Source organism: Pezoporus occidentalis, unplaced genomic scaffold, assembly GCF_034315485.1.
Source record: "Pezoporus occidentalis ecotype Australia unplaced genomic scaffold, CSIRO_AGI_Poc_V1 ctg216, whole genome shotgun sequence".
NCBI classification, from domain to species: Eukaryota; Metazoa; Chordata; class Aves; order Psittaciformes; family Psittacidae; genus Pezoporus; species Pezoporus occidentalis.
The window spans coordinates 1,399,938-1,423,050 of NW_026914029.1; the positions used below are offsets into that span (position 1 = coordinate 1,399,938).

At 53.7% G+C, this 23,113-nt stretch overlaps 1 protein-coding gene across 5 annotated transcripts; it reads right to left on the bottom strand.

Annotated features, from left to right (window-relative positions):
• Positions 1-1,798: 1,798 nt before the first annotated feature.
• On the bottom strand, positions 1,799-19,959 carry ST14 (ST14 transmembrane serine protease matriptase). Of its 5 annotated transcripts, none has more exons than XM_062619915.1 (20): positions 19,857-19,959; positions 19,147-19,302; positions 11,310-11,469; positions 11,030-11,157; positions 10,695-10,765; positions 10,204-10,364; positions 9,536-9,571; positions 8,849-9,086; positions 8,604-8,743; positions 8,209-8,306; positions 7,897-8,006; positions 7,457-7,587; positions 7,112-7,216; positions 6,637-6,744; positions 6,407-6,520; positions 5,739-5,867; positions 5,371-5,557; positions 4,621-4,895; positions 3,603-3,739; positions 1,799-2,333 (listed from the first exon to the last, which is right to left on the bottom strand). In XM_062619915.1, the coding sequence occupies exons 3-20, from the start codon at positions 11,464-11,466 to the stop codon at positions 2,172-2,174; spliced, it is 2,487 nt and encodes an 828-aa protein (XP_062475899.1). In that variant the 5' UTR covers positions 11,467-11,469; positions 19,147-19,302; positions 19,857-19,959; the 3' UTR covers positions 1,799-2,171. The 5 variants fall into 5 exon arrangements, with proteins under 5 accessions (XP_062475899.1, XP_062475898.1, XP_062475897.1 ...); XM_062619914.1 differs by lacking the exon at positions 19,857-19,959 and adding an exon at positions 19,758-19,848; XM_062619913.1 differs by lacking the exon at positions 19,857-19,959 and adding an exon at positions 19,595-19,731.
• Between the last annotated feature and the right edge of the window lie 3,154 nt (positions 19,960-23,113).

The following is a 23,113-nucleotide window of genomic DNA, read 5'->3' on the forward strand; positions in this document are numbered from 1 at the left end:
GCTTTAGCTTTAGATACAGTGAGATCTGTGCTTGAGCTTTAGATACAGGGAGATCTGTGCTTGAGCTTTAGATACAGTGAGATCTGTGCTTGAGCTTTAGATACAGTGAGATCTGTGCTTGAGCTTTAGATACAGTGAGATCTGTGCTTGAGCTTTAGATACAGTGAGATCTGTGCTTTAGCTTTAGATACAGTGAGATCTCTGCTTGAGCTTTAGATACAGTGAGATCTCTGCTTGAGCTTTAGATACAGTGAGATCTCTGCTTGAGCTTTAGATACAGTGAGATCTGTGCTTTAGCTTTAGATACAGTGAGATCTGTGCTTTAGCTTTAGATACAGTGAGATCTGTGCTTGAGCTTTAGATACAGTGAGATCTGTGCTTTAGCTTTAGATACAGTGAGATCTCTGCTTGAGCTTTAGATACAGTGAGATCTGTGCTTGAGCTTTAGATACAGTGAGATCTGTGCTTGAGCTTTAGATACAGTGAGATCTGTGCTTGAGCTTTAGATACAGTGAGATCTGTGCTTGAGCTTTAGATACAGTGAGATCTCTGCTTGAGCTTTAGATACAGTGAGATCTCTGCTTGAGCTTTAGATACAGTGAGATCTGTGCTTGAGCTTTAGATACAGTGAGATCTCTGCTTGAGCTTTAGATACAGGGAGATCTGTGCTTTAGCTTTAGATACAGTGAGATCTCTGCTTTAGCTTTAGATACAGTGGGATCTCTGCTTGAGCTTTAGATACAGTGAGATCTCTGCTTTAGCTTTACAGTGAGATCTCTTTGCTTTAGCTTTAGATACAGTGAGATCTGTGCTTTAGCTTTAGATACAGTGAGATCTCTGCTTTAGCTTTAGATACAGTGAGATCTGTGCTTTAGCTTTAGATACAGTGAGATCTTTAATTGTACGACCTCCTGCAGCAGATGAGGTAGGACCCTACATCCCAGGAGGTGAGCTATTCCAACAGCAGTCTTGCACAGAGCAGGGGTTACACATGGATGGACTGCACTGCTCCTAAAGGTGTGTCCAAGCCTGTTTGGGCTGAGCTCGGGACAAGGATGTGCAACTTCAGCATCCACTGTGCTGTGGCTGAGGGCGCTCCTCAAGTCAGGCACATCCCCAGTATCCTGTATGGGTCTGGAGGTTTTATGGGTGTGGGTCTGAGGGAGCTCATGGGGATCCTGGGATCAAACCAGCCATGATCCATCTGCCTTCTAGCTCTCTGCTGCAACCTGCTGCCCATCCTCTGTGCAAGGCAGAGACCCTGCAAGGCCCCGGCTCGCAGTGTGGACCGAGCGGGATGGATGCCATAGCAAAGCTGGTGAGTGAGCACTTTGTCCACGTTTCTTACACTGCAGCAGCATTGTGCAAGCACAGGTTCCACAATCAGAGGCAAAGACTCTCCTCCTGCAAGGATTCCTGCCTGGAATGCGGCTGTGCTCTCCCAGGTGCCCAGGGGAGGGGTACAGGATTGCAGTGTGGTATTGGAGCAGTAGCACAGAGCCAGAGCATTAGAAAATATCCCAGTTTATTTGAGCAATCCCATTCACAGAGTTTTACAAAACAAGGTATTTACAGGCACGGAAGGCACGAACTGAACTCACCTGGAGTGTGCTCTATGGCAAGGACCGGGCTCCACAGGGCGAAAAGGGCTGAAATGAGCACATTCCCGAGTCCCATTTAGCTTTACAAAAGTCAGGTGGGTCTCGGAGGCTGCTGCCCTGGGGTGGTGCTGCAGGGCTGCACATTCAGTGCAGCACACACCGCGATGCCAACGCTGCTGCTGGTGGGGGAGTGACACCATGCTCCAACCCCAAGAGCAAGGGCTGCGGACGGCTGTTTGGAAAGCAACGCAGGGCTTATCCTGAGAAGCTGATTCTGAACCTGTCCCAGTGATGTTTTCCCCTACACACAAAGTGGTTTCTTTTTCTTTTTAATTTAGTTGTCATTGATTTTTGTAGATCTGTTGCTCCTACCCCATTGTCCATCGGAGCTGCACTCACTCATCCACAACCTCCAATCTGTCCTAGTCCAACCATGCGTTTCTAAGCTGGGAGGTGGGACGATGACTCGGTGCGAGGTAGAGGGAGGGTTCAAGTTCACAGTCGAGGCTGGATGTGCATGGCCCAGCCCAAGAGGTGCCCGCACGGGGCCCTGTGTGTGTGCGTGTGGCCTCAGAGGCTGGTCTGCTGCTGGATCCAGTCCCGCAGGCTCGTGAGGCGGCTGTACACTCCGGGCTTGTTCCTCTGCGCGCAGCCGTCGCCCCAGCTCACCACTCCAGCCAGGAACATGCGGCTGCTGGGCTCCACGCTGACCAGGGGCCCTCCTGAGTCCCCCTGCATGGGGAAACAAGGGGCAGTGTAAGCACCAACGGTGTCCTCATGTGTGAGGCGGCACAATGAAGCACCACACCTGAGCCATAACCCGTAATCAATCCCAAGTGAGCTGTTCCTGGCCCTTCCCATGAAATATGGTACATAAACCTGGAACACAGACTGAAGTGTGGCAACAGGGGCTATTCATAACAAAGTACTACCATTAATCAGGGTCCTAAGAGCAAACTAAAGTGCTAAACAAGCAGCCTACCCTCCACCTAAGTAAGTCTCAAAACCACCGCTCCAGTTCATTGCTGCTACCAGAGCCTAAGTCCTGCATTCCCTTGAGTACCCATGTGGAGTTGTTGCCTATTCAATGTACTAAGAGCAGAGTACAGAACTAAACAAGCAGCCTGCCTTGCTAAGAGCAAAACTGGTGTGGTGGTTTTGAGACTCCTGCATTCCGATGGGTATCCAGATGGACTTGCTGCCTATTCACAGTAATGAGAGCAGACTACAGAACTAAACATCTGGTAACAGCAATGAACTGATGTGATGGTTTTGAGACAGTTGCATCCCATTCAGTATTCAGGTAGACTTGTTGCCTATTCAAATGAGAGCAGACTACAGAACTAAACAGCCTCCCTAACCAAGGCTCTGATAACAGCAACAAACTGATGTGGTGGTTTTGAGACCAGGTCCTGCATCCCATTGGGTATCCCAGTAGACTTGTTGCCTATTCAAAGTAAGCAAACTACAGAACTAAACAAGCAGCCTACCTAACCAAGGCTCTGATAACAGCAACAAACTGATGTGGTGGTTTTGAGACCCAAGTCCTGCATCCCATTGGGTATCCAGGTAGACTTGCTGCCTATTCACAGTAATAAGAGCAGACTACAGAACTAACCAAGCCTCAACAGCAATGATGTGGTGGTTTTGAGACCCAAGTCCTGCATCCCATTGGGTATCCAGGTAGACTTGCTGCCTATTCACAGTAATAAGAGCAGACTACAGAACTAACCAAGCCTCAACAGCAATGATGTGGTGGTTTTGAGACCCAAGTCCTGCATCTCATTGGGTATCCAGGTAGACTTGGTGCCTATTCAAAGTAATAGCAGACTACAGAACTAAACAAGCAGCCTACCTAACCAAGGCTCTGGTAACAGCAACGAACTGCTGCGGTGGTTTTAAGACCCAAGTCCTGCATCCCACTGGGGATCCACATGGAGGTGTCTATTTGCTATGGAAGTGCCATGCCAGCGAGGGCTGAGCAAGCAGCCAGGTTCCTACCTGGCAGGCGTCCACGCCGCCGGTGAGGATGCCCACGCACATCATGCGCGGCGTGAGCTGGTCGGTCAGCAGCTGGTTGCACACGGTCTGGTTGATGAGCCGGATCTCAGCCTTCTGCAGGACGGAGGCACCGCTGCCTGCCGGGAGCAGGAGGAGGAGGGAGAACCGTGAGGAAAAGCGTGTGCCCGTTTCAAGCAGCGTTTCCCTCCCATCCCGTCTCCCAACAACCCAACCCCATCGCAACACTGCGCTTGCTCCATTTTCCCACCAGGAACGTTGTGTGCTCCTAAGGGAATCTCCTTTGACTCCAGGCTCGAGGTGAGCCACTGCATTTACACTGTGTCCAGGTGATCCCCCTTGTCCCCAAAGTGGCACGTAGCATCACAGAATCAACCAGGTTGGAAGAGACCTTGAAGATCATCGAGTCCAACCTTTACCCCACTAAACCACGTCTGCATAAAGAACACCACTGTCTATGGTGATGCTAAGGCACCATTTAATCTACATTGTGCTCTATCAATACCATTCCACAGTACTTATTATCCACATAAGACTGACAGAGGAGGGTAATGGATCTGGTTTTTGGCTCTTCCTGGTTTAGAGCTTAACATTTCCAAGTTTGTGACCAAAAGCATTTTGGTGCCTGAGAGACTTCTGCACTTTCACTTTGTTCCTGTATCAGTATCTGAGCTCCTCCTGACTTTAAGTGCTATGCAAAGACATTCGAGCACCTCAGTAACAACTCCTTCAGTCACCTTCATTGCATTGTAATGGACTAATGACTGCTGCAAGCCTAAGAATCAGTTTATCATCTCCTGTGCTAAACCGCCTGGATTTGCTGCCATGATCAGTTCAACTGATCCACAAGAAAACAGACCCCAAACCAACCAGGATTCAGACACAGAGAGGAAAGTCTCCTAAGAGGCTGTGCCCTACCCACCATTAAGAGGGATTTAAGGATACAATTCAGACTCCACACCAAACCTATGTACGGAAACGCATCGACTCCATCACTCACCTCCTTCCGCCGTCGCTCCCCACCCGGTCACCCACAGGTCCTTGCCCACTGGGAAGCTGTGTGTGGCGTCGGGCAGGCAGATGGGCTGGACGAAAGAGGAGAAGGTGACGGGGGTCTGCAGCTCTATCACGGCGATGTCGTAGTCGTAGGTGTAGTCGTTGAAGTAGGGGTGGGAGATGATGCGCTTGATCTTCCGCATCTGCACGTTGGCGTTGCTGAGGTCGCCTTGGTCCGTCAGGCCCAGGTAGGCGGTCCACAGGCTGGGGTCTGAGTACCTGCGAGCCACAGGGCACATGGAATGGTTTGGGTTGGAAAGGACCTTAGAGCTCATCCAGCTCCAACCCTGCCACAGGCAGGGACACCTTCCACTAGAGCAGCTTGCTCCAAGCCCCTGTGTCCAACCTGGCCTTGAACACTGCCAGGGATGGGGCAGCCACAGCTTCTCTGGGCACCCTGTGCCAGCGCCTCAGCACCCTCACAGGGAAGAACTTCTGCTTTATCTCCAACCTGAACTTCCCCTGTTTCAGCTCAAACCCATCACCCCTTGTCCTATCACTACAGTGCCTGATGAAGAGCCCCTCTCCAGCATCCTTGCAGTCCATTTCAGACACTGGAAGCTGCGTGCAGACCTCAGAGCAGAACAGCCCCAGTGTTCTCAGCTTGTTGCCATCTCAAACAGCTTCCTCAAGGAACGCTGCAGGGATCGGCTCTTCCCGGACGCAATCACAACCACGGCAGGGTCCCACGTACCTGATGCCCTGCAGCTGCAGGAAGCAATGCGCCGCCGACACCAGCCAGCTCTCGGAGACGAGCGAGGCGCCGCAGATGTGGCCCTGGCCCCGGACGTGGAGGCTGACCTGCCACGGCCACTCCCCCACGTCCGAGTTCTGCCCGCCGACGATCCGAGACTTCCTCGTGTAGGAGCGGAGCCCGCAGTCTGTGGGGCAGCACAAGGGGCGCTCCGTTACTCCCCGGGTATCCCCATTTCCCACATGGATGGGCTCTTCCACTAGAGCAGGCTGCTCCAAGCCCCGGCCAACATGGCCTTGAACGCTCCCTGTTTCTCTTCAGACTCATGTGCCCCTAAACCCATGTCCCCCCTTCCCCAGGCTACTCACTGCAGTTGTCCTCATCGGAATTGTCCTCGCAGTCCTGCTCCCCGTCGCACTCTGGGTTCTGTTTGCTGATGCAGCGCCCGTTGCGGCACTTGTAGGTGTATTCCTTGCAGGTGACCGTCACCTGGCCCGCTATGGGCAGGATGAAGGGGTTAGTTCTGGTTCTGGGGACCCCTTTCACCTCTTCTGCCCATCCCCTTGAATCCTGTGTTCAGCTCTGGGTGCCTCATCACAAGAGAGACATTGAGGTGCTGGAGCAGGGCCAGAGAAGGGCAATGGAGCCCAGGTGTGATGGGCAACGGCTGAGGGACCTGGGGGGGTCAGTTTGGAGGAGGCTCAGGGGGGACCTGATCGCTCCCTATAGCTGCCTGACAGGAGGATGGAGCCAGGCCTGTTCCCAAGGAACAAGGGATGGGACAAGGGGAAATGGCCTCAAGCTGCACCAGGGCAGGTTTAGATGGAGCTGAGGAACAATTCCTGCCCCAAAGGGTGCTCAGGCATTGGAAGTGCTGCAGTCACCGTCCCTGCAAGTGTTTACACACCCTCAGTGCCGTGGGTTAGTGGTGGCCTTGGCACTGCTAGGGAATGGTTGGACTGGATGATCCTAAAGGTGTTTTCCGACCCTGTGGATGCCCTGACTCCAGGGCTCTGTGTCCAGGGGCCCTCCTCACCTTTCCCACAGCTGCCCTCGTCGCTCCCGTCCCCGCAGTCGTCTTTGCCATCGCACTGGCGCGCACTGGGGATGCACTTCCCGTTGGTGCACTTGAAGCTGTCGGCAGCGCAGTCTGGAGAGGGGAGCAGCTCCTGAGAGCCAGCACCCAGCCCCGTGGCACCCCGCTGTGTGAGCCTCCTTTGTTGCCCCCCTCCTCCTGCCCTCCTGCCCACGGGGTGAGTTACTCACTGCACTGCAGCTCGTCGCTGTTGTCGCCGCAGTCGTTCACGTTGTCACAGACCCAGAACTTGGGCTTGCACCAACCGTTCTGGCACCTGAACTGCTGCTCCGTGCAGGCTGCAAAGGGATAGCGATAGCTTAGGCTATAGCATGGGATTTACACTGTCCTGGAGAACAAAACTGCCTGGAGAGCTCAGCCAAACCCATACTGGTCATAGAAAAACACATTCCCAGCTGGGAAGGACTGGAATGGGAGGCAGATCACAGAGAACCCCAGCCTAGTTTGTGTTGAAAGGGACCTTAAAGCTCATCCAGTTCCGCAGTCAGGGACACTTTCCACTGGAGCAGGTTGCTCCAAGCCCCTGTGTCCAACCTGGCCTTTGGGACAGGATCCCAACCTGACCCCACATCGAGTGCCTCCCAGGATAAGGCAGCCCAGTGCCAAGCCCCAGCTGCCCCGCACAGACCCCAAGCACGGACTCACTGCAGGATCTCTCGTCGCTGCCATCCACGCAGTCCAGCCATCCGTCGCAGCGCATGCTCCGGTCGATGCAGCGCCCCGTGTTGCAGGTGAACTGCCCAGGGCAGGCTGCGAGGGATGGAAAGGGATGAACCAACCCATGAGCCTTCCAGCCACCCCCCTGTGCCCTCCCCACAGGACACCACATTCCCTATAGAGTGCAGCATTCAAACACAGCGTTTCCAGAACGCAGCAGGAACACAAAGGGGGGTTTCCCCCCTTGGAATAGCACACTTCCCCATGTAAAGGGCAGCATCAGCACACCCTCCAGATCTATTCCCCTCCACCAGCCCCAGGGTTTCAACTCACGATCACTGGAGTCATAGGACAGGTACTCAGCAGAGAAGCCGGTGTCTGTGTAGGACTGGTCCGAGTGGAACCGGACTTCTATCCTGTCACTGGTACTGGTCACCACGAACTGGGATCGCTCCCCACAGTACCTGCAGGGAGAGACAGCAAAGGGGAGTGAGTTGCTGTAGGTCAAAGCTTCTGTGCCCCCCAAGGGGCAGCAGGGGAGAGCATGGGGAGGATTCCACCACAAACTGCTGCACCTCAAGGATGCAGGAGCTGCGTTTTGCTGCCACTGACAGAAGGTTTGGGCCGCTCACAATGGAGCACGGGGCTCCCTTCTCTCCACGGGGCACGGAGCTACAAGAGCAGGTCAGACCCCAGCGCTCACCCCATCCCTATCCCAGCCACAAGTTTTAGGGGAGCACAAGGTGCCACGTAACCGAGCGCCTGATGCCTACCTGGTGCTGTTGATCTGCACGTAGTCCTTGGTGCAGGAGCTCACCGGGATGCCGGGCTCCAGCACAAAGAACATGTTGAATCGCACCTTCACGTTCTTCCTGGAAGGAACCTGCAAAAGGAAGCCAGGATAAGCTTCATGGGAGAAGGGCTGTGTTTGGAGGGAGCACAGAGATGTTCCCCAGTAGGAAAAGAAACACCTTCCCAAAAGCCACCCTCGGCACCACCTCCTAAGCCCCCAGGTCAGACAAAGCAGCACGTCCCATATAGCCAAGCTCATTTGACAGCAAGGCAAGGAGAGGATCCCATCTTACCTCGATGCTCCAGACACAGTCCATAGCTGGGGGGTAGTGTGCTGGGTAATAGGGGGTGGTGAAGGTGCCGCTCTCTCCTCTCAGAACCCCACCGCAGGCTAGAAGATAGGCAGGAAGGTGGAAACAGGTTAGAGATAGGTTTTCCCAAGCCTTGTGGCTATCACCCGGGGTAGGAAGGGAGGCAACAGTCTCTAACAAGGTTAAATCAATCTCTGCAGAGAGAAGTGCTCAGAAGTGCAGCCATCAATCCACACATCGAATCCCACCTAAGTCTTATCTTGGCCTCCCCAGGGGTTACAGTTACAGCAGCTCCAAGAGCCGAGATGTGACCCGCTCCCAGGTCTCCCTGGGAGCATCCCTGGCACACTGAGCGCATCCCTCACCGCTCTGCTCACCTTTCATCTTTGGGAGCTGGAAGAACTCGGCCTTGAAGCCAGGGAATCTGCCCTCCTTGTTGGTAACCAACGCGACGAGCATGACGTTCTGGGAGGACAGGAAGGTCAGGTTGTATGAAGGGGCGTAATTCCCACAGAGCCTAGAAGTCCAGGACAGAATCCATTAGGCTGCACAGAGCAGCACCCATCCCCGGGAGCTCAGGTACCCACAGCACTCCTCAGCATCACCCTGATGGGACCCTCACCTGACCAACGTGTGGGGCTCCACGGGGCTCAGGGAGTTGTACACCTTGATGTAGTCGCTGCCATCCATGCACGGCTCCAGCTCCAGCGTCTTGAAGGTCAGGCTGATGATGGAGTTGGTGTCTGCCCTCAGGGTCCAGTAGCAGAGGGCGTTGTTGGGGTAGGGGCTGTTGGGGAAGCCCGGGGTGGTGAAGGTGGTGACCTCCCCTTCCTTGGCATGGAGGGCAAACATGCAGATACCTGCAGGGAGAGCAGGGAAGGGTTGACCAGGCAGATGAGGAGGCTCTGCCCTGCCTTGCCCTGAAGAGCAGCACTCGCAGTTCCTCCTCTGCCTGCAGGCTGTCCCTGCGCAGGGAGCACCTTGGCTTATCCACCTCCATCTGCAAAGTGAGTCACTGGGGAATCCCAGCCTGGTTTGCCTTGGAAGCGACCTTAAAGCTCGTCCAGTTCCAACATCCAGGGACCCCTTCCACTAAAGCAGCTGGCTCCAAGCCCCTGGGTCCAACCTGGCCTTGAACACTGCCAGGGATGGGGCAGCCACAGCTTTTCTGGGCACCCTGCTGCAGTCTGATCCCAAACCAGCTCCAAGCAGCACACAGAGCACCTCTCTTCAGGCCCTTCCCCAGCCCGCAAAGGAAAACCACCACCCCGAAGGGGCCACTATGAGACTACAGAAGAGCTGTACTTACTGTCCCGAGAGGAGTAAGCTATGCTGGTGTCCGCAGCTGCAAGAGAAAAGGGAGGTGCTGTCAGCCTTTGGGCTCTGGAAGTCCCTGGGTGCAAAGCTGACGTTGTCCCTGGGACCCACATTGAATCAGAGAATCAACCAGGTTGGAAAAGGCCTTTAAGATCGCTGATTCCAATCATTCCCCAGCACTGCCAAGGCCACCACTAACCCATGGCACTGAGGGCCTCGTCTACATGGGTTGGGAACGCTTGCAGGGACGGTGACTCTAGCACTTCCAATGCCTGAGCACCCTTTGGGGCAGGAATTGTTCCTCAGCTCCATCTAAACCTGCCCTGGTGCAGCTTGAGGCCGTTTCCTCTTGTCCCATCCCTTGTTCCTTGGGAGCAGACCTGGCTCCATCCTCCTGTCAGGCAGTTGTAGGGAGCGATCAGGTCCCCCCTGAGCCTTCTTTTCTCCAGGCTTGGCTTTGCTTGTGGGTCTGTCCCTGCAAGCTGCCCAGGGGAATGCAGGGAATCCCAGAGGAGTGAAGGGGAGCGGGTCCGTGCCCATCAAAGCCAGGTCCTTACACACCCCCTTGGAGTGGTCCCCAAAGGCATCCAAGGGAGGGCTGTGACCCATAGCTCACCCCCACCCCACCCCAGCCCCAGGGACAGCAGAGCCAGCACTCACGGAAAGCCACGACCGACTCCACCTGCAGCATGGGGTTCCGCAGGCGCGCGTTCAGCTTCTGCACCAGGCTCTGCTTGTCGGCCATGGCCCGGTCCAGGCTCTCCTCCCGGTACTTGGGGACGAGGAACTCGGACCAGTAGTAGGCAATGATGCTGCCTTCGCTGCAAGGATGGGGTGAGACATGAGGAGGGCTCAGCTATCAGGAGGAGAAGGGGCCTCCTTCTTGCAGAGGCAGTTTTGGAGGCCGGCCCCAGGGAAGGGAGAGTCTCAATGGGAAGTTAAAGCAAACTGTGGCAGCCAGGGAAGTCCCCATCAAAGCTGCCAGGCACCACCCACTGCGGTTCATCCTCAGCACACAGTGGCAGAAAGCAATAGGCATCTGAGGCAGCTCTGCAGTGCCCACCCTTTCCTGGTTCACTCAGGGTGAACACTGTGGTGCCTCCATCCCAGCACTGCCCTCCCTCCACAACCAGACAGCACAAGACACTCACCTGAAGGCTGTTATCACGGTCTCTTTGTGGTAAGGGCCAATATCTCCATGGTCCCTGTAGATATCCTCCACCTGGAAGGTTTAAAGGAAGGAGTTCAGCATGTCTAAAGCGAGGGAAGGATGGACAGAGCTTCAAGCCCGCTATGGAAAATCAGGGCACATCCCTGGCTGCACGGCCAAAGAGAGGAAGAACAAGGGGGAAGCACAAGGAACTCCCCAAGCTGAAGGGAAAGGCAACACAGACACCCTCCCACCTCAGCTCCCACGTGAAGCTCCAGCCAGTCCATGCAAAATCCCCATGGGCATGGGGCAAGGGGGACAAGTCCTGCCTCTTACCGTGCTCTTCACCTTCTTGGCCAGCATGATGAACTCCGGAGAGCTGGAGTTCTCATAAGCATCAAGGAATTCCCAGTTCAGAACCCTCAAGTGGCCATTGAAAACCTTCCTGACGGGGGCACTCCTGTCTGGAAAGACAACAGCTCCCAGTCAGGAAGGGGAATCAGAGCTGGGGCTGCGGCACAGCAGCTCCTCAGTGACAGCAGTCGGGACAGGGGGGTGGGAATGCTGTGTCCCCACTTCCCAGAGCTAGAGAGGGCACCCACACACACACACTTACATTGGAAGTGCCAAACCAGGAGGCCGGTGACAAGGGACACAGGGATCAAGGCGCCGATGACGGCGGCGGCGACCACCCTCCGCTTTGGGCCGCGCTTCTCCATCTTCTTGGAGTTCATGGCAGGGAGGAACTCCACCCCTTCCTCCAGGCCATTCATGTCCTGGGAGAGGAGAGAAGGGATGGGGGAACGTTGATCCCAAAGCCTGGTTTGGAGACACGCACCCAACGGCCGGGCTTGATGCTCCTAAAGGTCCTTTCCGACCTGGCTGATTGCAGGATTCCACCCGTCTGGGGTGGTTCCCCACAACACCGAGAGCTCCCCATGTGCCTTCAGCATCAGCAGCTCTGCAGCCACCCCACGGGAGCACAAACCCTGAGGGCTTTTGCTTTGCTGGCCCACGCACACCCGATTCCTTTCTGGGCTTCACGCAAGGTCAGCGGCACAAGCAAAGGCGGGCGCTGCCCCGTGACCACGGGTAAGTCACAAGCCCACAAGCTCCAGGATCTCAGATGAAACTGCAGGCAAAAATGCACCCCTGCGGAGAGCAGGCTGTGGGGTAGGTGTGTCACAGCATCACAGCACGCAGAGCCTCCCTGCACACAAACCCAGCTACTTCCTCCCTTTACAACCCCCTGCTCGCCTGCCTCCTGCACAGACACAGCCTGCCCTTCTTTCAGCTTGGGATTACTCCCTCTTCGGCACAAACATCCACTAAAGGAAGCCAAAGCACTGAGATGAACACTCAAGGCATTCCCGACCAGCCAGACTCTCAGGATAAGCCATTATGGCTAATGAAAGCAGGAAGGAGGGATGCCACCCGCAGCAGACACGTGAGGAAGAGGAAGGTCTCCCCGCATCTTCTGCTTTCTGGTGCCTCCGAAGGGGCTCTCTGCCTGCTGCAAACTGCCCAAACCATGAGGATGCTTCACCCTTCCTGTTTTCCCCTCCCAGAAAGGAGGACAAATCCCTTGGGGATGCTCTGATTCCTGCTTGGCACCCGTGATCACACAGGCAAAACTCAAGGACATAACCCAAGGAAGCTTCCAATCAGAACACTCACAAAATAAAGCTTAAATACCCAAGGATATCCTAAATCAAGGACTTTTCAATCAAACTGCGTGCAGGTTTGAAGCAGCATCTGCCTCCCAAATCATGCAGGGATCACCCCAAACCACACAAAGAGAAGAAACCAGCCACACATCTCACAAGCATCAACCCTCTGCTGCTTGCAGCCTTCCCAACACGTGCCTGCTGTTAGCAGAAAGGATTTCCTTCCCTTCCAACACCTGCAGAATTCCCAACGTTCAGCTTCACGGGGCAAAAGGCAGGGCTCAGCTGCAAGCAGGAGATGCTGGCTGTAGCCAATGCACTGGAACATCCTCTTTGAGCTAAAGGCTGTGTCTTTGCAGAGAGAAAACTCGATGGGAGGAACTAAACAGTGTGATTAAATCAGAAGGAAAACCCCTCCACCACACAAACACTGCTCCTGCATGGAACCTGGCCAGGAATGCTCACCATCTGACCCTTCTTTAGACAGTTTCTCTGCTCTTCTTGGGAACAAAGGATGCTTAAACCTCTGGGAGATGACAGCACAGCTTTGTCAGTGAGTGCCTGCTCCACAGCTGAGGTGGCAGTGACACCACGAGCATGGGGTGAGGTGATTTTTGCCATCACTCCTGTAATAACAACAGTGATGGACAGAGAGGAACTGGATTCAAAGAGGTTTCCCTCCCTGCCTCCCTGTTTCACACTCCGCATCTCCTCCTTTCCCATCCTCTCTCCTTATCCCCACCATCCAGCCCTGACCCTCGGTGAAGCGCTCCAGGCTGGGTAAGCACCAGGGATTCCTGCAGACTCTCCTCTCACTCCGAAGCAAAGGATCTGAAGCATCCCCCAGGCACTACAGGAATGCTGAGTCAGGTCCTGCTGGGATGGTTTCGCATGAAGCCCCATGTCCCAGCATCTGAGTAAGAGGCTGAATCTCCCCTGCCCACGCTCAGCAACAAAAAGCTCCCACTGGACCTTGGTACCAGATTTGTCTGTGCCCAGACAGCAGGGTCCATGCTTCCTTTGCAGGTGCTTAACAGCCCATCACAACCAGAGAGGATGTGAAGGCACATCCTGCTCCCACCTCATCCACAGAGTAATGGGGTTAAACTGAAACAGGGCAAGTTCAGGGTGGATCTAAGGCAGCTCTTCCCACTGAGGGTGCCCAAAGCAGCTGTGGCTGCCCCATCCCTGGCAGTGTTCAAGGCCAGGTTGGACACAGGGGCTTGGAGCAAGCTGCTCCAGTGGAAGGTGCCACCAGATGAGCTTTAAGGTCCCTTCCAACCCAAACCAGTCTGTGGTTCCCTGAGAAACGGCCTCCATCGCAACGTGACTCAGGCTCTGTCTCACCCTCCTCAAAGAAACTCCTCCAACAAACACCAGACACACAAAACCTTCCCTGATGTTCCCCCTGCCTGAGTCACAGCTCCAGTGACTTCCTCCTGCTGCTCCTCACTCAGCCTTCATCCTCACCATGGGGCCGTCGGACGCCCTGGTCACGGCGTCAGCCTGGTTGGCGTGGCTGCTGCAGCAGGGCAGCCACATGCCAATCAAGTGAAAGGGCCAGAAAGACATTACCCTGCTTCCTCCATGCCTCAGTTTCCCCTGGAGCACCAACCCCATAGGGAGATGTGGAAAAGGAGCGTGCAGGGATTGATCTGGAGGTCTCTGCATGCAGAAAGCTCAGAGAGAAGCCCTGTCCTCAAGCAAACCTCCCCACTCCTCCTCCTCCAGGACCCATCACACCATGTACTTTTAGGCAGCAGACTGGACAAACCAGCTGCAGTGACTAATTCTGACAGCAGGAAGTTCAGCAGCACACGGTGGGACCTGCCACAGCCAGCTCTGGGTTGGAGGGGCTCCCCAGATCCTCCTGCAAACAGGGGTCCACAGGGAGGCTAGGATGTGCCACAGAGCGTGGCTCTGCGGAAGAGAGGTTTCTGGGATGCAGGCAAAGCATCCGGGATCAGCATCTCCCCAAAAAGGCTGATTTCTGCCTTGTCTGGGGGTTCCACCAAGCCAGCGGGATGGGTCTCAGGGACCAAAAGCCCTCACTGCTCCTATCTCCTCCCAAACAGCATCTGGGTCACTGGACCCTGACCCACAGAAGGACTGGGCTCCTGGCCATCAGCGTTACCCATCCCTTATCACTGCTGTTTGCCCAGCACCAGGCAGCTATGAGAGCCAACTGCTTCCCTCGACCTTTACCACATTCCAGCCTCATTCCTGGTCTGACACAGGACTCAGGGCCAGAACTGTACAGATCACAAAGGGGAAGAGAAGACAACCTCAGTGCTAAAGACCTGCTATCTGGCCCTAATGTACAACAACAGGAGCCCATCACATGCAAAGCTGGGGTGGCCTGGGGAGGTCTCAGCTGAAGCAGAGCCATTGGACTAAGTGGTTAGACTCTTGCTGGGTAATTACACCCTGCAGATCCCAGCCTGCGTGTCCAAGAGGCAATTCCCACCTCTCCTCCTCCAGCCACACCTCGGGTGGCTTTCAATACAAACTAAAGCAAACAGCACAGGAGGAATGTGAGGAACGAAACCCATCAGCTTATCACCCAGCCCAGCACGCCTCTGACACCAACAGGGTGAGCTTGGGCAGTGCAGAGAGAGCCTGAAGAGCTGTATTTTCAACACCTGATCATACTGAAAGCCAACAGCAGCTTTGGGGTGCTGGGATAAGGGGAAGTAGCCTGTTTCCTGTAAGGAACAGGAGATGGACGCATGGCGTGCAGGGCATCAGCTCGCTTCACCCAAGTACAGGTACACAGCTCTTGATCAATTGTACTGCAGGAAGAGACCTGATAATAATCTTCTCTCTTCTTATCATTGATAAGAAATCTATGGGAACAGCACGTGTAACAGCTCAGTTTCCTTAAGGTGTGTTCATGCTGTGTTGCCCCAACACAAGCAGTAAAACACCCAAAGAACCTTGGCTAGTGTCTTCAGTTCCATCTTAAGGGCAATGTCACCAGCAAATGATGGCATCAGAGCTAAGGAGGGACTAGGGAGCAGGAAATAAAGGACATGAAGTCCTCCAGGCTGTTACCTTCCAGGCACAGAGGGCAAGTGCAAGAGTGAAAGATCCAAGTCACACCCCCCCTGTTTCACACACCAGCTCCCAGCTCACTCCTCTGGAGCATTTGCTTGCCTTGTGACCGTCCTGAGTCACACGAGAAACCAGATTCCTTTAGGTTTATGGCAGAAGAAACTGAAGTTCATGTTTGCATAGGGCACACGGGCTGGGCTCAATGCAGGGTGCCCACGCTTCCAGTTCTGCCTCTGTTGAATGGAAAGACTTCTACACTCGAGCCTCAGCAATCTGAGGGGGGGGAGAGGGCAATAACACTGCCCTAAAGGCCTCATTCGTGTAGCTGTAAGCCATGAAATTCCTCCCTATAACACACACGATGTGCCAAGAGCACAAGGGAAACAAACAGCATCCTGCATCTTTCCTGGTACAGAAAGTCCTGCTTGAATAACAAAAACATCCCTTGCCTTTCTCTGGCAAACCCATCCCTATGAATTAGTCCCAGCATGGAAATACAGACTGAACTAGGTTGGAAAGGGCCTTTAAGATGGATGGAAATGGCACCTTGTGCCCTGGGCAAGGCAAGAACCTTTGCTCTGACACCTTCCCCACAGCCATGCCCCGGGGAACACTCTCGCTGCTCCCTTCGGTGGCTTTACCAAGTGATCCTTTGTTTGCTGAGCAAAGGTCTGGTGCACTCTGGATCAGCCTCAGCCTCTTCCTCATCCTGCCTTCCTTATCCCTTGGCACCAACAGCAGCCAAACTGGCCCGAGCAGTAGCTCACCTGAGAGAGAAGCTCTGCACCTTTCCTAGGAAGAGGAGAGGCTTCTCCTCCCTGTGCCCGAGGAGGGGCATAGTCATTGTAAAACAACTCACGTTCACTCCATCTTTATAGGGAGCCAAGTCCAGCAACAGTTGGTCCAGGAGGAACAAATTCCTCAGGCTTTTTACTACCAGGAAGGGCAGGGAAGTCCTGGATCAGAGCAGTTCCTCTTGAACTGCTGCAGGGGCAAAATGGATGTGCACGAAGTGACCTGCCCGAGCACTCAGCCCTGCCATAAACCACCCGGTTTATGCCAAGAGAACCAGCCGGGAGGGGAAGAACACACTGCCACAGCGGTGTCACCCTGCCCTGGACAGGGAACAAGATGCTGGAGCTGAACGGCATCAGTGAGAGCATCCCCTTCCTGCTCTCTTGCAGCCACGGTGTCCCTGGCACACGCAGACGGCAGGGCTGGAGGCAAGGGAAGCTTTCTCTTGCTGATGGGCACCTCCTTTGCCATTGACAGTAAGCACTAAGGCTCACACACTGACACCAGGTGAGCTGCAGAGCCCTGATGTGCCGCTTTAACCTCAAAACCCAGCTTGAAAGCAGCTCTGTGACACAGAACAGGCTTCGGGGTGCAACCCAAAACCCCTGCGGGGCCCTCAACCAGCAGGACCACAGCTTAAGCTCACTCAAGTCTCAAAGCACGCTGATAACACATCAGTTAATGGTGAAGCCCCAAAGCCCTGACACTCGAACAGGTTTAGTTGGCTCTGTCGTTAACCAACCAACAGCCCCTCCATGCAGTTTGTCTTTACTCACATCCCAGCGCCCCGCTTCAGCCGAGATCGGACCCGGTGGCAGCGCACATCGAGGCACTGATTTCCCCTTCCCCTGTGCTCCCGAAGCAGGAACAGAGCCCAGACGGGTTCTCCGGACCCCACCGGATGGCGGAGGGGCAGCCGGGAATGCTGCCTGCATCCCGAGGGATGCTGAGCCGCCCGTAGGATCGCGCCCCCCCGTGCTCACCTGCGCCTGGGTGCTGTACCTCATGCCGGAGGCCGCGGGGCCCCGCTCCATGGCGAGGCGGTGCTGTGCGGGCTCAGGCCGCCATGGCCTCGGCGCTGTGCCCGGCTCCTCCTCTCTGTGCCCCGGGCAGGTGCGGGAAGCCGGAAGCATCCCGTGTCCCCTCCTGTGTGCCGGTGCAGCGCCCGCCTCTCCCGCTCCGCAGGAGGGGAGCATGGGGAAGCCGTGCCCTAAAGCAAGCGCAGGGACCCTTTGGCCATGTGCTTTGCACACAGAAAGCTGCGTGGTGCCACCGCTGATGCTACAGGTTAAGGGTACCCGAGGTCTGATCCCTTCTCGGGTGAAAACAACCACGATGCGATAAAAACCCTGCTGCAAAGAGAGCACATACTCCCTTTATCCCAGCGTAAAACCTGCTCTCCGTTTGGCTACAGCACCCTCACAGGGCAGAGCTTCTGCCTAAGAGCTCATCTCAGTCTCCTCTCTGGCAGGTTAAAGCTGTCCCTGCAGGCCCTTGCCAACAGGGCATGTAGTAAAAATATCAGCAATAACCCCTGGGTCTAATATTAAACGGTGCCATCCAGAGAAGAAAAAAGAGAATGGAATGGGAAGGAGAATGGGAATGGTCTAATGCAGGTTTCAAAGACAGCCTTTAACAAGGAAATCTGCCTTCCTGACAGCCTCACTCCATCATTTTCCCCTTCTTGGAAAGACTTCCTCCTCCTGCTCCAGTATTCAGGTTTCTTACTCAGGACTGAATCAAGATTAAAACACCTGGACCGCTGTTATCTGTGTTGGAAAGGCTCTTCCCATGTCTGGCTTACATGTGACAGTCTGTGTCTGCATGCCAATATGCCTGTCAATCTGAATCCTGCCCATCCCACTGCTGATCCCTCTTTGCACCCATTGATCCAGCCTTGGACCTGAACACTTCCATTCCCCGGAGCCCTGTTCTGGTGCAACAGGAGCTGCCCACCTTTCCCACCCCACAGGGAGATGCTGGGTTACCTCTGTTTCCCTTTGCTCCTGCAGAGCCCAGGTTTGTGGGTGTTTGGGGAAACAAGAGGCAGCATCAGGCCTCTGCTCCTGCTGTTTTCTCTCTAGGTGGAAAACCACAACCTAAGGTCTATGCTCGCTCTTTTACCACCACCTCCCCTGCTCCCTCTGCAGCTACCAGAACCCCCCCTGCTCACACAGCACAAGCACCTCCAAAGGTGTTTGTTAGTCAGCCTGCTGAAACTAACCCTGCTGGCTGATGTCAGGAGCTGCTCTCGGCCCTCCTGCTGATGCCCAACCCTGTCCAGCTCTGCTTTTACAGCCACTCCCTGCCTGGGTGACTGTAAGTGCTCCAAGCTGACTCCATCACCCCTGTGAAGCAGCGTATCTGAGGAACAAAGCAGCCTCTCCGAGTGCTTTGTTTCTGCACATTTCTCCTGTTCAGCGTAACAAACTCATCTCTGCCAGGCAAACACGTCTGCTCTGGGATGTGGCTAATACAGGCAAGGTGCAGGCTCACCCTTTGAGGCCTAAGGAGGCTCTTGCAAAGATCCACAGCTCCTGGCTTCACGCAGAGCTGTGGATGCCAAGGTTTTCCTGCCATTCCAGCCACTGGAATGATTTTACACACTAATTCATTAGCCCAACCGGCTCTTTGAACAAGGGGATGCAATCCCCGTGGGGGAAGAAAGAAAGCAATACACATGCTAAATATAAACTACTATATAGCTGGGAGGCAGCTGGTTTAGAGCCCTAAATGACAGGATTCATGCTTCTCTGCTGCCAAAGCACAGTGATTTACTTCAGGGCACCATACATCCCAAACCATCAAAGCAAGAGCTCCCAATAAGCAGCATGCCACGTCCTTTTGTGTTAAGACACTTCCATGTGTCTCTGTGGCCTGACTGAAGGATGCTAGGTGAAGAAAGATGCAGCTGAAGCATAAAGAGCAAGTACTTACCCACGTGCAGTGGCAGCAGTCAGCAATGAAGCCTCTGTTTCTCCCGACTGGTATCAGTTGATTCAATGGAAGCTGTCACCTCCTCCTAACGTTTTCTCCTCGTATCAGAGTGGCCACAATGGCATTACAAGGGCAGCAAGTGGAGGTTCAACACGCCTTTAGGAGGAAGGAGAGAGCTGAAACCTGAGAACCAAGTTGGTCTTTGTATGCAGGTCACAAGAGCTAAACTTCCTCGACCCCCAGGAGAGTCCTAGAGGAGACAGGGATCAGCTGCAGGAGCAGTGACCACTGTCCAAGCAAGCAGGGTACTTCCACATCAGCTCCCAGCCTTGGGAATGCCATCCACGTGGAAGAAGGGAAAATATAGCTGCTTTCATAAGGGATGCAGGGAAAAGTCTCCTGGTGGAGGCAGTTCCCAGTAATCCTAGCTCAGCCAAGGAGCACCCACCATCCCCACGGCAGCGAAGGGCCGGATTCAGACTCAGTGGTGCCAAGGGCTTTTCCTCCCTGCTGTGTGTCCCAAGGATTCGCTTCTCGGTGTGACTCCTACATCGAGGTTTCAGCGACTGTGCCCTCCCACCCAGATTCCTGCCGGACAACCCCGAAACCACCCGATGTCTGCAGCTAAAAGGCTCAATCCGGTCCGACAACTCCCCGCAGCAGCACAAGAGATTGGGAGAGAGATAAAACCTCACAGGGTATCCTGTTACCTTGCATTCCAAAGGGTAAAGAAAAGGCTGATTCAGTTGGAGGAGAGGGAAACGTCACCCAGAAGCTCTGTGGTTTCCAGCTGAAACGGCAGCAAAAGGTGAATCCCAGCTGAGGATCTGCACTGGGATTGCTCTTCCTGAGCTGGAAGCCCGAGGGAAGCTCTCATGGCATGATCCAGCCCCTTCATCTGCAATGCAAGGAGAATAATTACTGGCCTTGGAGAATGGGGAGGTGTAAAAGTGCAGGGAGCTGCCCGCGATTGGCCACATGCTGCTTGGAGGCAGAGCAGAGGTGGTGAAGCTTTTCAGAGAGCTGAGCAAGGATCACTGCATAGTTTGGCTGGGAATTTACCCCTTCTTGGGCAGGGAGCACAAATAGCTGTGCCCTCCAGAGATCAAGCTGGCCAGACCAACACACCAGTGACCAGCTCCATCCTGGGGATAAGGGCATGAGGTGAAGCAAAGGATGTGACTGTATTACTACACTATTAGCTGGGTCTCTTTCTTGAGCTCTTCTGTGGCTCAGGAAAGCAGAGAATCTCTTGTTGTGAGCTCTGAATCAGCTAGGCTGTTAAGTGCAGCAGGGTGGACAGGCTGGCTTGCCTGGTTTGTGGCACTGTGTGTCCTGAAACCCGGCTGCACACTCAGGCACACCCAAGATTCCAAGTCAGTTAAGGTCCTGTCTGTCTAACTGCAGATGATTGTCTAACGAGCTTAGGCAATGATTTAGCTGGGGGGGGGCATCAGAATTGCCCATTTCTGCGTGGTTTATTGCAAACAAGTAGAGCTGACCCGTGCCCACCTGCCTTCCCACAGAGAAGGAAGTTCAGCTTCAGTGTTGGTGTCCCCTCAGCTGTTTAAAACAAGCAAAGAGAAACTGTGCAGCTGTGACTTTTCACTTATTCCTCTTATTTCCCTCACTGCGGTGGTGCAGAGGACAAGGAGGTGGGTACGTAGTGAGGAGGTTTGCTGGTTTATGGTCCAGCTCCTGCTGTCTTTTAGACAACAAACTGCCTGATGTCCTTCCAGCTACCCCTCTAGTGGGGTTTGGTGAGACTGCACATGCTGGTAACGTGCTTACTACCCTCAAGCAGGAAAACTGGCTGTGGAATCACCCACACATTCACACGTGTGAGAGGTGAGAAGCAGTGTGTGCTCTCCTAGATGATGCTCAACCTCTTTGGGATGAGGTGGCAGGCTGAAACACTGCCTAAGTCCATTCTGCACCCCAAAAGCAGGATCACTCTGTACAGGGACTCCCCTCCTCTCAAGACAATCTATCCTAGCATTAAGGTGTCCTTACTTTGGGTGAGTTTTCCTAACATCCAACCAAGATGTCCCTTGCTCCATGAACAACTGGTAAGCTCTGACATACCAGGCTCTTCTACCAGTTCTCAGAAGCTCAGACATTTGTTGCTGGTGGGGTAAGGAAGGGGTGTCCATGGGATGAAGGAGAGCCCTCAATTCCTCCCACTGCATGGCAGGGAGATGTTGGGAGCCCTGCCTTACCTTGCAGCCCATCCACTACTGAGAGAAGAAAGCACTTCTGAAGAATCAACCAGAACAGTGGTTCCCTATCAGCCAAACACAAACTTGGCTTTCTAATGACAAAGGACTCATCCCTGTGACTGGGGGCTCTTGGTCACAGCTACTTACAACCCCAGTTGGAAGTGCACTTGCAGTACAGGCACACCATTAAAAGCAAACCTCAATGCAACAGCTTAATAACTTACTGCTTGTCATGAAGCTGTGAAACTGAACTTACTTCCTTAGAGGAGCAAAGTAGTGCAAAGGGAGATCCCTAAAGCTGCAGTGACTCAAGGGCTTCTGACTGGCAGCCCATGCCCCGAATTTCACTGCATAACTGAGAATGCAAGAACAGTTCTCACCACAGGTTCACAAGCAACTTGGTTAAGCTGTTTTAAAGTCCTCAGTGGCAAACAGTTCGAGCAGTCCTATCTGTCTACATCTACAAGCATATTTTGGCATGTATGTCTTGTAAATACCAAGTAGCCGGTGCTTCCCCAAGCACAAACTGGTAAATCCTCCCTTGTTGCCAAAAATGCATTCAGAATGACACCAGAAGGCATTAAAAGCACTCACCCAGTTTCAGACTATGCCAGCATCTTTGCAGGCCCTTATTAACTCTTGTAAAACCACCTGATCCTGGAGCTCTGAAAGACCAGCACATTTTGGCCTCAGGGCCCTTGGAGCTGAGAGGTGAGTTACTTTGCTCCAGGTTTCACAGCCTGGAGGAGAGTGAGCAAAAGTAATGTTAGAGGATGTGGATGGAAGGCTTAGCAAATTGGATGCTTCTAGACATAAGGAAACAAATTGCTTCTGAAAAGATTTACCTCTGACGCAGCAGGTTTGATGCCTCAGTGCAGGATGCCAGATACAGGATTAATCCATGCTCAGATGGGTTAAACCACATTGAATGGGTCACCTGACATAGGATGTGTCATCGCTGAATTAACTCATTAAAAGCCCAAATTCAAGCTACTCATCCAGGATTCTTTTTATAGTCCACAGGAGGAGATGCTTATATCCAGAGAGTGATTCATCCTGCAAGAACTCATGTCAGGCAGGCACAAAAGCCAAATCTACGTTGACTTTGCTGTAGTTTCTGTGGTTCAGGATTGCCACGTGAAGAGTAACAAAGGTTGTGTATTTACCTAAAAACTACACCAAGGCATTTGGAAAATGCACATCAACTGTTACAAGTATGCAGGTTGATGGCTGACTAGCTATTGCTTTTGAAAGGGATGCTTCAGGTAACCTCATGGTGAGTTCACTGGGTTATGAGGGCATCCTACTAAGGTATATAAATAGAGATTCCCCCCATGATTTAAATGAAACAGAGCAGGCTTCAAATAGCCTGTGGCAGCTTGTGTCAGAAGCACTGATTACATGATGCTCTCTTGGTGGAAATAAACATCTAACCCATGGGTCTGAAGAAATGAGGCTCTTGGATAACTCCAAGGAGCCTCACACTGTGATGGAAACAGGCTGCACTTCCACTTTTAAACTGTAAAAAGTAAACAGCAGTGATGCATCAGACTGAAATGCCCTTTAGTTTGAGTTTAGTAAGGCTGGAGAATGGAGGATGTCAGTACAATACTGTCTCTAGCTTTTCTTTCTCTGCATGCACACTCCCTGCAGTACTCCACAACAGCTTTCAGTGTCCAGAGCAAGGACATTGGAGCAAACTCCACCTGAACTTAAATATCCCCTCATCCAGACACAGCATGCACCAA